This window comes from Meles meles, chromosome 11 (assembly GCF_922984935.1).
Source record: "Meles meles chromosome 11, mMelMel3.1 paternal haplotype, whole genome shotgun sequence".
NCBI classification, from domain to species: Eukaryota; Metazoa; Chordata; class Mammalia; order Carnivora; family Mustelidae; genus Meles; species Meles meles.
This window is the reverse complement of record NC_060076.1, coordinates 96,285,416-96,300,267: the sequence shown is the minus strand read 5'-3', so window position 1 is coordinate 96,300,267 and position 14,852 is coordinate 96,285,416. Positions and strand designations below refer to the sequence as shown.

At 58.8% G+C, this 14,852-nt stretch overlaps 1 protein-coding gene across 2 annotated transcripts; it reads right to left on the bottom strand.

Annotated features, from left to right (window-relative positions):
• Window positions 1–135: 135 nt before the first annotated feature.
• Window positions 136–11,771, bottom strand: S1PR3 (sphingosine-1-phosphate receptor 3). Of its 2 annotated transcripts, none has more exons than XM_046023074.1 (2): window positions 11,619–11,771; window positions 136–4,554 (listed from the first exon to the last, which is right to left on the bottom strand). In XM_046023074.1, the coding sequence occupies exon 2, from the start codon at window positions 4,418–4,420 to the stop codon at window positions 3,284–3,286; it is 1,137 nt and encodes a 378-aa protein (XP_045879030.1). In that variant the 5' UTR covers window positions 4,421–4,554; window positions 11,619–11,771; the 3' UTR covers window positions 136–3,283. The 2 variants fall into 2 exon arrangements, with proteins under 2 accessions (XP_045879030.1, XP_045879031.1); XM_046023075.1 differs by lacking the exon at window positions 11,619–11,771 and adding an exon at window positions 9,054–9,128.
• Between the last annotated feature and the right edge of the window lie 3,081 nt (window positions 11,772–14,852).

Below are 14,852 nucleotides of genomic sequence, written 5' to 3'. Positions count from 1 at the left end.
GCACAGCGGGGAGGGCAGCGGCCTCCATGCTCTCCTGGCCCTGCGCATCCACCTCACTCCTTCAGGACGTGATGTGGCTTCGGGTTGAGTGGGGGGCCAACGTGGCGTCCCCCTGGGGTCACCCCCGCGGGGGCCATGCCACTCGTCTCCTTCTCACTGGTTATCAGAAAATGAGCCTTCATTTCGGGATAGTGGTGTGTGCATTTCTGACTATGTAGCAGACCGTTTGATATCTTGACTTAGATACTAAAAACATTTGGGTGTTGAGGTTTTGTCCTCGTGGGTACAATTTCAAAGCATGGACTCGGTCACTCGATTAGATGTTTTCTATAAAATGCGCCTCGTTACATGTCCGTGAAAGGCTCTTCACCAGCGCGTTATGTCCTCCGGTCTGGGGGGCAGAGAAACAGCCGCTTCCTCTGCTTCCTCCGCTCCCCGTGCAGACGGCTGTCGCTGGGACTCCGAGCAATAAAGGGCTGTGTGAAAAGTCTCCGGGTCTTGTGTTGCCTCACGGGGGTGAGAACGGAGCTTGGAACCTTCCCATGGACCGCAGGCACTCTGATAGCCCCAAACTGGGTCCACGTGGTGGCCTGGCCGCAGTGTTCCTGGCGGGCTTCGGGGTCACGCTGCCCGGTCACGGCGGGCAGAGTCAAGTGTGGCGGCTGCAGGCTGCGGTCCTCGGCTGTGCCACGAGATTCCTCCGTGAACATCAGCCCCAGGCGAGTTATGCCGAGTGCAGGTTTAACGCAGGATGGACAGCGTGTACACGCACACACATATACGTACACACGTGCAAACACACGCACACACAAACATGCACACACAAACACGCGTGTGCACACACAGACACGCACACACAAACATGCAGGTGCGCACTCACACACACACAAACACATGCACATGTGATACGCACACAAACGTGCACACACAGCTAGAAGTTGCCTCTGTCAATGAGGACGCTGGGCCAGTTCTGACTTCCCTCCTGTTGCAAATGGTGCAGATCCAACGGCCCATCTCTTTCAGCCAGGACGCATCATTTTCTCTGTTGAAGGGTTTGCCTGCCTCAAAACAGCCTGGCCGACCACACCTGGCACCCGAAGCTTTCCTGGACACCACCCACACCGGGGGGGGGGGCGTGCAGGGGGACGGTCACGGGCTTCTGAGAGTGGCTCTGGTCCTGGGGAACATGGGGGCCACGTGAGAGGATGGGCCGCCACCCTGGGCGCCACCGGGGGGTGGGGGCTGGTGCAAACAACCCACACGCCGACCCCCAGCGAGAGGTGCGTATGCGGGCTTTCAGTTTTATTTTGCTGACCAGCACACAGGAGACACGGTAAAGGCTACTGACCGAGGGAGAGCTACTGCGTGGGCTCCCTGGGACCTTGAGGCTCCCGCACATCCCCAGCCAGCGGCTGAGGAGACCGCACGCAGCGCTATCAAAGGTAACCGTTTCCTGCATCTTTTTGGCGTATTTTTCATTCAGACTGCGTCAAAGTTTTGTGTTGTCTCAACGGGAAATTGGTCAAGGAGCAAGGGTCACTAACGTTAGCACCAGAGCCCCAGGGCCCCCCACAGCCCTGCAGTCACTTCGCCCGCTGCGAGAACACGCACTGCCCAGGCTGTGCCCCAGAACACTGCCTAGTTCTCTCGGTGCTCGCGTTCCAGATGTTCGCTCTGAGTTGACAGTGAGCTCCTTCTTGATTACGTAAGGAAGCCAACACGAAGGCCGCCACTGAGTGTCTCCTGACAGACAGGACTTCGCTCTCAATAAGAAAAATGGGGAAAGTCTTTGGTCAGTACGTGGAGACCGCCCAGGAGCCCAGAAATGTTCCTCCATCAGGGAACGTACATTGGACAGCACGGAGGAGCCAGCCTCTCGAGAGCTAACATATCGGGACATCTCCTGAGTCTTGACTTGGTTGAAGTGCCCCGCGAACCAGAAGACCCCAAGTCTCTGACGGGGCCTTGCCCAAGTGGAGTCCTTTGGAAGGTTGCTCTGTGCTGTTTCTACCAAGAACCGAGCACGTCCCCTCTGTGGTTATGAGCTCTTTACAGACGGGTGCACGTTCTCCTCGTCCGTTTGTCCTGCCACTGGAATCCATGGGGAAGGCATGCACAGAAACACCTTCTAAGCAACTCCCTGAAAATGGGGGCGCAGGGCCAACCTACACTGAAGAGGGGGATGACGGCCTCACTTCATTTCCTTGAAGAACACACAAACCGCCGGATCCCAGACGTGCTCCTGACATAGCACCGTCGGGCTCAGCTGGGGGACAGGGAGAGCTGCTGACCGTCCCAGCTGCTCCACAGGGACAACCCGGGGCCACTGACTCAGTTCTCCGATCAAAGAGAATCAGACTCCACACAGGAGCAAGTAAAGCTCTCCACATTCAGGACAAACGTTCCATCACGTTACATAGACCGCGGCCTCCGGCTTCTGGCCACGGTGTTGGTCCCCCTCCTTGGGGACCGCCTTGGGGACGGCCTCCTGGGAGACCCTGGCTGGCTTTTCTGGGATCTGTAGGAACCCCAACAACTACATGATTTAGTTAGTGAGACTTTGGATGGAGGATTCCACAGGGACACAAGAAGAGGAGAAGCAGGGACACAGACCCTGGAGTTCTCCGGCTCTCTGGTCTCTCTGGGTCCAACCCACACCCTCGAGACCCTCCAGGGAGCAGCCATTTCTGGAAATTCAGGCCAAGCCTGCTGAACGTGAGCCCTCACATCAGTTGAGGAGACCAGGACTCTGCCAGGTTTCCAGCCACATCCCTATACCACGCCATGTGCTGCCCTCCGCCCGAGGGAGCCGGTGACACGCACTGATGGCAGATGTTGGAAACACCAGTGCTCAGTAACCCGGACGCGACAGAAACACCAGCATCCACTCCGTGCACAATGTAGTGTAAAGTTCCCAAACATCACCGTGGCATTTGGCGAGGCACGCCATACGCTGTGCGGCGCATGACCTTCCCTCTGCCAGCACCACAGTGACCGCTGGCACTCAGGGGAAGGCAGCCGATCACGTCCGCAGCCAGGGACATTCAGAAGACTCTGGAGCCGAAGTGGACAGGGCACACTGTCTACCGTGGACTAAGCTGGCAAGTCGCCGGGTCCCCCCCTTAAGTGATGTCCACGCTATGCAGGCTATTGGTAAGTAGGTTTCCTGAGTCCTTGCTCTGGAGCTCCCAGGGTGAGGCATGCAATAAATAAGACCGCGGCTGCGTGCAGAGTGCCCCGTCCCGCGGGCGTGCGAGGATCCCGCTCTTGGAGGCGGCTGCTCTCACTTGCCGAGGACCCCGTTCTGCAGGGTTTTGTTCCTGTCGGTTATGCAGGGTGAGGCGGCTCTCTGGGGAGGGTCCTCCTTGTTCCTGGGCGAGGGGTTGCTGTTGTTGCTGCCGCTGGACTTGCTCCTGCTGGGGTCGAGGGCGGGCTGGGCGGGCGAGGAGCGGGAGCGCCAGCCCCGGACCAGGCAGGTGCACACCAGCCGGAAGAAGGCCCGCCGCATCTCCTTGCTGGCCAGCGTGTAGATGACAGGGTTCATGGCCGAGTTGAGCACAGCCAGCACGATGAACCACTGGGCCTTGAAGAGCACAGCACACTCCCTCACCCTGCAGGCCACGTCGACGAGGAAGAGGATGAAGAGCGGGGACCAGCAGGCGATGAACACGCCCACCACGATGACCACGGTCCGAAGCAGTGCCATGGAGCGCTCCGAGTTGTGGGGGCTGGCCACGCGGCGGCTGCTGGACTTCACCAGGAAGTAGATGCGCGCGTACAGGACCACGATGGTGGCCAGGATGGCCGTGAAGATGCTGATGCAGAAGGCGATGTACTTCTTGGAGTAGAGGGGCAGGATGGTGGAGCAGTCGGCGAGGTCGTGCAGGCAGTTCCAGCCCAGGATGGGCAAGGCGCCCAGGGAGAAGGCCACGAGCCAGCACATTCCGATCAGCAGGAAGACGCGGTGCTTCTTGTTGGCGTCATACGGCCGCATCTTGATCATGGTCAAGTGCCGCTCGATGGCGATGGCCAGCAAGCTGCACGTGGACGCGCCGAGGGCCACGAACATGCTGCCTTCCCGCAGGAACCAGACGGTGGGAGACAGGCTCAGCGTCCTCCTGCCTGACATCAGGATGTTGACCTTGTAGGCGACCCCGGCCAGCAGGTCGCAGAGGGCCAGGTTGCCGATGAAGAAGTACATGCGGTTGTGGAACTTGTTGTTTTTCCAGATGGCGACGAGCACCATGAGGTTCTCCAGCACGATGAAGCTGCAGATGACCAGGAAGAGCGCGGTGGTGAGCGTGCTGCCCTCGGGGGCCTCCTTCAGCCTGCCCTCCAGCTTGCCCACATAGCTGTAGTGCTCGTACAGGGTCTGGTTCCCAGGGGAGGACCTGGGCCGCGGGGTCGGGACCACGGCCATGGCTCCGGCAGAGGCTCACCGCCAGATCCCACCAGAGGGCGCCCTGGGCACGTTCATGGCCGGAGAACACGTTCCGGCTCAGGCTTCCGTGGTGGCCCCGGCTGGACCCCAGCCAGAGTGGGCAGAGCAGGAGCCTGCAAAGATAAAACAGGGGTGCCCAGAGATTAAGGGGCTCCGAGACCACCTAGGGGCAGCAGCCACAGCAACAACGTCGGAGGAAGGCCCCCAAACCCCGCAAGTAAGCAAACGTCTGGTCACACGGGGCCCCAGAGCTCCCTGGGGGGCTGAGGCGGCCACGGGAAGCCACCTGGTGCCTGCAACCCCCCAGGAGGGAGATCATATGTGAGCTCCACGATCGTTCACTCCTGTAATGACACATAGATCCAAATAAACGTCCCTCGGGGAACCCCAAGGCACTCGAAAATGCTAACCACACACCCTCACGCATGACGCGGGAGCAGCCAAACCATGATTCCCCGTGACCTGGAGACAAACAGGATCATCCCGGACAACACAATAAGATGGAACCAGAATGACGGCCCTGGGAAGCCCCTGGGGAGCCCGGAGCCACACGGTGGGAGCACCTGCTCCATGTCCCAACGGCATCCCTGGGACCAGGGCTGGAGACAGAGTCGGGTCCCAAGCCCCCAGGAGAGGCCAGAGACAGGGACACACGGCCATGGAAGGAAAGGGAGCATGAGGCGCGACGGAACCCAAACCCAGACGTCCACCGGGGAGGCAGGGACGAGCACTTGGACTCTGTACTTGGCTGAAAGCTCAAACTGTCTGAACCCCAAAACTGAAGCCATGCACGTGAGCTGAAAGGAACAACACTCCTGGGGGTCTAGGGAGACAGGGAAGGCGCGAAGCCAAGCGCCAGGCCCTCGGCAGCCCCGGATTTAGTCCCCTGTCCCCTCCCGATACTTCCCACCCTCACCGGGGGCCCCCCGCTCATCCCCTCATGGGACGACACAGCTGGACGCGGCTTTCAGTGGATCACTGGTTGTAAATGAGAAACATATGTTTCAGTATCTGCTCCAATCAAATAAGGTTAGCTAGAAACAGCCCTGCATGAGTACCCGGCGATGACTTTCTTTACTTATACAATGTCTAGTCATAGCCCTAAGTGGGGTTCAGAGACAAACAGCTCCCCAAATGATACGGGTCTGCATTTTGGGGTGTGCTGGGATCTGAGCACACTGCCAAGTACCAGCAAGGCCCGAGAGGGTCTCAGTCCTGGAAGGACCCAGGGACGCAGCGCTGGGGGCTGCTCTCGGAGGAGGAGAGGTCACTCCGGGGGTGCCCCGCTCCCGGCACCCTCTAGGTCACTGCTTCCCGGCCCCGCGGTTGCTGCTTGGGGCCTGGGAGGCTGTCAGACCCTCCGCTCCACTGGGGGGCTTGGGTTCTCTGAGGTTACGAAGAACCGCTCTGTTCCTTTGCCGCAGAGACTTCTCCCAGGCTGCGAATATGTGTGCGCGGCTGTTTCAGAAACCCCGTGGGTCCTGGCCTCTGGAGGACCCCAGTGTCGTGGGTGCCCGCAGAAGCCCCTAGAGCACATGGGTCCGCCCGGTGGGTCGCTGTCCTGCCAGCCCCCGCCACCGCCCCCCTCGTTTCTGTAACTCTGGCCCATCCTTCACACCCCGCATCGAATCCCTCCTGGTCTACAAACGTTCTGGAGTCAGCCCAGCCCCTCGAGGCTTCTCTGCGCCTACTAGACACTCCTTACAACAACTCGCAGGCTGTCGTTTGAAGAGCCGAAGTAATGCTACTGCTGACCCCCCGTGAGCCCGCCTAGGGCCTGCTTCACACTCACACTGCACGGGGGAACCAGGCCTCTCATGGCGCCTGTCCACTCACGCGTGCCCGGCAAAGGCTCTGCTCTGAACTGCCGCTTGTCTGGTGAGTCTTTCTCTGGGAGCAGCGAACGGAGCTGCCGCCACAGACTTACTCTGCTTGCCGGGCCCTGGGCACAGCCGGGAGAACAGCCAGCCCCACCGGGAGTCAGAGGGAGCAGCGCCCTGAGAACGGCTGTTTCCCCGCCAGTGCCGGGTCCATGACCCAGGGCCCCACATGCCTCATGCCAGGCAGCCTGGGGCCACGGGCCGGTGGCCACCCTGTCCACTAGCCCCGCTCCCCCACCGGGGCTTCCATTCCCACAACGACGGCGCACACGCGGCGAGCAGGACTTACAAGCACGGTGAGTGAGCGCCCACACGGTCTGAACTGTAGAAACATGCGTGTTACCTGAAAGGGCGAGGAACGTGAATTGTTCGTGAATTCACGAACCACGACGGCGAGAAAGGACTGCACGCAGCACCCCCCCCTCCCAAATTTCTGGAAACCTCAATAAACTAGAGCTTTCCGCTGTGCCGTGTCCCAAGGACAGCGCCCCGCCACGTCCGTCCCTCCCTCTACACTCGCCTGCCCCTGTGCCGGGGCCGAAAGCATGGGCAGGGACGCGTGCACCCATGAACCCGCTGGATCTGGACCTCCTGGACGTAAAGAGGACGGACAGACCAGTGAAGACTTATCTTCGCTGCACATGCAGGGCCGTCAAAGAACTGAGCAGAGGAGGAAAGCGAGTGAACAGTGAAGGCAGTATCCAGCAGTAAGCAACCACAATGAGAATAGCGCGGATAGTGTATGACAGAGCAGAGAGCCAACCCAGACCATGCATTTTGAGGGCGAATGTATTTTTCCTGCTAATGCTTGAATTATCATTTCCCTTGATTAAATATTCATCATTCAAAGAGCACTTTTTTCCCAGAACATCTCTTGCTAAATGCTACTCCGCATTTTTCATAACTGGAAGACATCTGGCTCTCTTTAGAATCTAAAAGCTTGTTTTCTTTGGATTAGCGACATTAGAACGTAGACTGCATCTCAAGAGTTACGAGCTGGGCAAAGGCCAGGTTGATTGTGGATGCGTTGGAGTGCTGCTACCCGTGGTCAAAAGCATCACAGGAGTTCCGTCTCCACCTCTCAGGGGCGTGGCAGGACCTGAATTTTCGGGAAGAAGGCTCTGCCCCTCCCACCCCCCAGTTCAGAGCTCAGCTCTCGGGCCGCGTCCATCCTGAGGAGCGCCGGGCACCCTGAGCACCAGCTCCTGGGAAGCCAGCCTGTCCCACCCATCCCAGCCACCTCCAAACCCCAAAGGGGCCAGAAGCTGGCTTCTTACCCCCTCAAGGGCCATAGCCTCTTTCTGACCTTCATGTAAATGGGGACCCATAGCCTGCAAATGTGCCTGGGGTCCTTCTGCCAATGGGATGCTCCTCCGGGTCCTCAGATGCTAGTAATTCCTGCTCCCGCCGGAGACGGATGTACCAGCCACTCTTGTCTGTGGACACAGGGGTTTCTCCCTGTCATTGTCCTAACAAGTGCTGCGGGGCCTGGGTGGGGATGTCCTCCTGAGCTTGTGCCTGTGGGTCCGTGGGCTGCCTTGGATTTCTAAGCGTCGTGTTGGCATCCAGGAGGGGCTTTGATGCCGAGGGTCCCTGCAGAGACTAACGGCACTCGGCTAGAGAAGTCCCCACAGGGGCGAGATTTACACATTACAAATGCTGACGTTTTGCTTTATTTTTCAAAAGTTAAGCATCTGTGGCCAGCAGAGACCACCATCTGACTTACACTGTGAGAGTCTGATCGCGGCTTGACTTCCCCCAGACAACTTAGAAATAGAGGCTGATGCTGAGGGGACAGGAGCGGGCCTGTCCCAGAAGCTGCTGCGTGGGATGGGCCCTCGGGAGGAGCCCCTTCTAGAAGGCGGCTCCACTGTGCATCACCCGGGTTAGACCGAGTCCAGCCATGCCTCCTTCCCAAGGGGGCACGTCTGTGGGGAGGGGTGGCCCGGGAGGCCGATGGGTTCCAGATGTGCTCTCTAGGCTAGTGACTCACTTTCTCTACACATGTCAACTTGAAAAATAAACAACTATAAAAAGAAGGGAAAGAAAAAAGTGAAGGGAAGTATTTCCACAAAGTCTGGGGTCTCTCTCCCTTTCCCTCTCTGCCATGGCGAACAAGAGAAGCCCAAGAAGACAGCGGGGAACTTCTCCGGGTCGGACGCAGGATGCTATTGGTCAAAGGCGCGTTTTCCCAGGGAAATCAACTCGTTCATCCTCCAAACTGAACTAAAACACCAGGCATTTGATAAGCAACAAAATTTCTTGAAAAGCAGGATTTTGCTGTTGTTGTTCACAAGAACGTAGGAAAGGAAAAATGGGCTGGCCATTTTGATGCCCCAGGAAATTTCTTGGCTAATGAGTATTTCCCCTTGCCCCAAATTTCTGAGTGACCTCGTGGTCACTTTCAGAGGCAGCTCCCGGCAGGAGGCCTCGCGCACACACGGCCCCTCCCCCCTGCACTCGGCTGGGAGCTCAGGCCCCGAGGCCCCCGTGAGAGCCGCGGGAGAGGCAGGCGTGCCACCGCCTGGTGGCTTTCCTGCATGTGACTCTCTCGGGCAGGTCAAGTGCGGCTGTTGACACAGATGGGCACGCTCCCACGAGCGCACGTACGCAGGATGGGCTGCAGGAGCCTGGGCACAGGCCCCGGGGTCTGCCTCTGTGCTTGCTTACCTGGATTCCCCGAGCTTGTCCCCTCCCCGCAAGGCACCCGATTTCGGTACAAGAGGCCTTACCCTCTGCTCTTCAGCCACCATTTTCAGACTCTCCCTTCTCTGCTTGCTCTTAGTGACAGGATTGGACGCACGCCCGGACTGCCGTGGGATGAATGAAGGTGTGTGGGAATGAGCTCCTCGAGGCAGCAAAGAGCCGATGCAAATAAGAGACATCTGGCCCAAGAAGTTCTAACCGTGGGGTCCCTCCCATCCGTTCCCAGAGCCACAGTGACGCAGCCCACAATGGCCCTTCAGGCAGCCCGTCTGTCCCCACGGTGGCATCTGCCATTTGTACACAGAGAGGAGCCGAGGCTGGGCTGGGGATCCGGGTCATCGGATTCCCCCTGCCCTGCCTCCCGTGCACCACAGTAGCAGGTCAGGTCTCCTGGAGCCTCCGCCCCTCCCCAGTGGTGTTCACCTCGACGGAGGTGACAAGAGCATCACCAGCAGACCCGCCAAATGCCGGAATGCTGACCTGCGTGGACACCTGGCCCCGGGGACACGGAGAAGGGCTCAGGCCTCGCTCCAGCGCAAGGAGCCACCCCTGGGGGTCCCACTCTCTGCCGGGCCGCCCACAGCCGTAGAAACAGGCAAAACGACACAGAACAGAGGCTGACCATGCCCGGGGCCGTCACCACTGTCCCCGGGGTGTGGGAGTCTCGGCACTGGATAGAGTGCACCAAGCACGTCCTCTTACCTCCAAAATCTCGTGGAATGTCTCCTCGGACAATTAATCAATTCAACAGAAATGGGTGCAAAGGAGTCATAAGAAGTGGTCGCACACTCATTCAACAGGAAGGAGGAAGCCACGTGTGAGGGGACAGAAAGGCCCCAGAAAGCACAACACAGCTGCTCCCTGCACACCGAGTCCTGCAGAAGGAAAGGAGGCTTCACAGTAGGGCAACCCCTAGACGGCCAAGTTGACGCATGCCCAGATGCTCAGTTTCCCATCACAGAAACATACATACACTGTAGGTATCGAAGTGTCTGTGGGAGGAGGGAAAAGACGCCACAGAGTCAAATCAGCGCCGTAATTTCCAGAGAAAGGAGGGAGGAGAAAAATCAGTCCCTGCATTTCAAGAACATTGTTAGGCGAATGAGTGAGACTCCTTCTTCAGGAGAAGCCACTTTCTGCTATCCACACCCGGTAGAAAAACGAGCGGAGCCACGCACTTTACGGAATTCAGAGACATAGAGAGGAAAGCGGCATTTCCGAAGATGAAGCTGCGGAGATGCCATTCTAGCCCCGTCCTTGGGAGGCTCCGAAGGGCTGATGTGCTGTCTCTGGGATCAGGTGACAGAGCAAGTCGACTGGCAGGATGTGAAGGTTGTTGACTGAGAAAACCCACTGTGTGGGCCTCCTATGGCCACAGAGTTCGTCATTCTGGATTGAGCTCTGCATCAGTTTCCTGAGAACTCCTACAGAGCTAGATACTTCCACAACTCCTCGAGGACAACACACCCGTCCCCAGAAGCGCCCCCCTCCCGCCCCCAGCCATGGGCATGGCCATCGTGTCCATCACACACCCGCGGGACCTAATCCTGCCCCATAACTCTAGGAACTGGTTTTCATAACCATGCAGCAAGAATGTCACTGAAGAAGAAGACCATGTTCCAAAGATGAATGAGGAAGACATGAGTGTCTGCAGCGAGGGTCTGCAACCTCTGGCCTCCAGACTTTAGAAAGATGCCTCATTCTGGAAGTCCTCAGAGCTCCAGCTGGGGGTGGGGATCGTGGGCAGGGTGGACCCTTCACTTTTGAAATAATCGTTCATAAGAGCCCCGTGTTCGTGCTGCTCCCCCCGTTTTATCAGCCTAACAAAATATATTCCCTTTAAACCTCCAACAAGTTCCTCTCTTACATCTAAATATAAAAACCCACAAAGAAATATGTCACCGGGAGTGGCCAGCGTCAGAAGAGAGAGAAAGAGAGAGACAGACCGTTTGGAGCCAGGGCGGTTAGGAGCGGCGAAGCTAGCATCAGGCCAAAGAAGGACATGTCCTGTCCCTTCTCCAGGCTTCTCTCAGCTGTGAGTGCCGCACGTGGGAACCTCACCACCTCCCTGCAGAAGTCGGGACTTTACCCTCCAGCCCTGATTCTGACTGTCCTGACTGCCTGCTTCAAGAAACGAAGAAAACCACGGACTTCTGTGGCGAATATCATTTTAAAAGAATGCTTTTCCCAGGAGAACGAACACAGCCACACACTCCCAGAGCCCCCAGGTGCTCAAGCTCCGAGGGGGCCTGACTTTTCGGTTGTTCGGGGGAACAAGACTGGGGGGGGACCTTCTCGCTCAGGTCATGAAGGCGCAGCTCAGTCTGAACTTCACTGTGATTCGAAGGGAACCATCCCCTTTGCCCCGACTCTGGTTCCTCAATGGCTTGGCACAGGAACGGAAAAAGGAACCATTCCCTCCCCCGCGGCTCATCACCGACGACGGCCTGGAGGAGGGGCTGGGGATGTGGTGTCTCGGCACCGTAACGCCAGGGCTAGGCTGGAATTAGGGAGAAAAGTGGGCCCCGCGGCCGCCACCCACCCACGCGGGCTGGGCGCCCCGGACTCCGCGCCTTGCCCCGCGGACTCACCTCCGTCTGCGAAGGGCACCTGGGCCACCCGCATCCTGGCGACCCTTCTCGCTCCCTGGCGGCGGCGGGACGGGGGCAGCGGGAGAGTCTAGGCCCTGGGGGGTGGGTGAATTGGTCCCTGTCGGAGCCGTCGCTCGGGCTCCTGTCACCGCGCTGTCGGAGCCGTCGCTCGGGCTCCTGTCACCGCGCTGGCGCCGCGTCCCCGTCGTCCCCGTCGCGTGTCCTCAGGACCCGCCGGCTCAGCCTCTGCGCGCGCAAGCCTGAGCCCAAACTTTTCCAGCGGCCCTTAGGGGCGGGGCCCGCGCTCCGCCCCGCCGCCCCCAGCTCCCGGTCTCCTCCGTGCTCCGACCGCCCTCACGGCGCCCCGTCCCTGTGTCCTCCGGGCTCCCCGTCTGCTGACGCCCCCCACCCATCCCTGCCTCCCGCCCCTCCTCCCCGCGGGCCCTCACCTCCCCGCGGCGGCTCCTCACCACCCGAGTCTCCGCCTCTTCTCCCCGCCTCCCCCACGCCCCCATCTCCCCGCCCCAGTTCCCACCTCCCCGCGTCCCCACCTCCTTGCTCCTTGCCCCTTCCCCCTCGTCCCCTGTGCTCGCCCGCCTCACCACTGAGCTCCTCTTCCCGCCCCTCCAGTCCCCCTCCTCGGTGCCCTGGTGGCCCAGCGGGTCCCAGGCTCCTGCCCCAGGCCGGCTCCTGACCCAGTACCCCGCCAGAGAGCTCCCGGTGAGGGTCTGGGCCAGTGATGATGATGACGTCCTCATTATCATTCTTATGGTGGTAGCATTGTGATCATTTTCTTTTGAAACTGCCTTTCCACTGGCTCCAGACTTAGCACGCTCAGGGACTGGCTGTGGACTCCGGCCCACACCACACAGGGTGGCCCAGCTCCTGGTCCTATGGGTCCATCTCGGGGGCTGCTGTCCCCACAGAGATGGACTCGCTTGCACGGATGAATAAAACAGCCTCGACAAAGTGCTTCCAAAGAAATGCCCCGGGGAGGTGACACTACAGAATTTTCCAACAGTGAAGGAAAGTAAAGGCCTGGTGAATGCACACAGCAACCAACCCTGAAAACTTTTGGGGCACAGGCAGGGGGTAAGGAGGAAAGGGAGGAAGAGGAAAAGGAGAGGCAGGAGAGAACCCCAGACTTGTTACCCACAGCAAGTGTGCACGTGCCTGGGCAGACAGGATAGGGGTGCAGGGACACCAGGAGTCAGGAGGGAGGATGCGGGGGTGGGAGGCGTCCCTCAGGCACCTGCCCCCGATCTGGAGGCCTCCTGCTTCCAGAGAAGGAACCTTGTCCCACCTTCCCCTAGAGCTCGGAACAAATGCTTATTTGGGGTGGGTTTGAGCCCTGATGGGCCCCTGGCACGTTTGCACTTTGCTGGTCTTCTGTGTTTTCCCCACTAAGAAACCCAAGCCCTGGAGAGCATGGGGGTGGGCACCGCAGAGCTCTGGCCTGTCCTTGGGGCTCAGAGGAGGGCTGCCCCTGTGCTGTCCTTGCTGCCACTTAATCCTGTCATCAGCCCCGTCTGCACGGTGGCCTTCCGAACGGACTCTCAGTGTCTCAAGCAAGCTCTGCGAAGCCACTTCTGTCCCAACCGCAACTGTGATCGACCGCGCCTCCTCCAGCTTTAAACCAAGGCAAGGAGAAGAGAGACCTGCTGCTTTGGCCACCTGCCAGAGCCAGGGGACAGTACAGCGTCCCGGCCTGCAGGTCTCCACCTGGCCACTCAGCTGGTTCATCAGTAATTCTTTCAACTAGTTGCTTTGCGCTACGTGGAATGACTGGTCACTGGCTGAAGCCACCAGGACTGGTGTCCCGTCTCCATTCGCTGGACAGGTGCTGAAATCCAGACTGAACGGGGCACCCTGAGGTCTGGAGACACCTCCGAAACCAGCCTCAGAAGGGGGCTCCTGAAGCCCTGAAAAACAACGGGGCTTTTGACTGCAGGTGTCCCAAGGGAGATGCAGGGTTCTGACACAGAGGCATTCCTGAAAATCCTTTTACGAAAATGCGCCTTTCCCCCATAGACTCCCCTCCTGAGTGCTCGCCCCCCACACAGCCCTCTCGCCGCCGAAGCCGCTGAAGCCGCTGAAGCCATGCGCCAGCCCACCTGCTCCTCCCTCCCAGGACTGTCAGGCGCAGATGAGACCCTGACTGGGGGGCCCTCTGTGCTCCCACACAGCCCCTAGAGACCATATTCTCTCCAGAAGAGAGAATGCCCAGTGCCTCCCTAGGGGTCTATTGGATAAAATCTCCTCTGCCTCCCTAATTAACGAGCGGAAGTTCTTCACAGGGAGTGCCGGCTCATAGATGGAGAAGGGATGGGGGAATTCGGAGTTCTGCGGTCTGCCTCCCTCAGTGAAATCACCGAGCGGGACGACAAGGTGTGAAGAAAACGTGTCGATCACACAGTGCGACTGGGAAAGAGAAACGCTCTCCGCTTCCGTCGGAGACATCTGTCGGCACCTTCACGGGGATTCGAACTCAGCGCCACCCGTGCTGGGCCAGCCTGACATCAGCGGCTGCAAAACCAGCACCCGGAGTCACCGGTGCTGCGTCCTTGCTGAGACACTTTCCCTGAACCAAAGGCCAAGCCTGGAGCCTTCACTTCCGGGTTGTGGGAAAGAGAAGGGAAGAGCAGCGGCTAAAAGACACGGGGAAAAAGGAGCGACAGGTGCAGAGAGCCAAGCGTTTGACCTCCTCAAACAGGTCAAGGTCAGGAAAAGGGTGGGATTGGTCCGAGGATAAAAACAGCCCACGGAAGCGGCGTTTCTAACAGCCAGCATGGGCCTGCTCGACGCCTGGCAGGGGAAGAGATGGGGAGGACAGCTGGGGATGGACAGGGTGTTGGATGAGGTCACAGACTCGCTGACAGCATGAACTGGGTGCGTAATAGCTCAGTGCTCATCGGGGAGAATGGCCTCATTTCCAGGAGACCAACTGTCCAGGGCAAAACATCTTGGTGTCTGAAATTGTTTTCAGATGACTCAGCAAAAGCAGTATGGCAAGTGAGGTCGGCGGGACAAAATCAGTGGTTGGAGCGGGGTGGGGGCAGCAGGGAGCTGTACGATGTGTCCCCTTCTCCGGATGTTTGGAAATTTTCCATTAAAAAAATCTGGAGAAAAATAAAATGTCAGGTGCCAAATACTTTAAAAATTTCTCCGCCTCTGTTCTCAGGCTATGAAACCAAATCTAGGCTTGCAGAAATAAAATTAAAAGATACCACGATT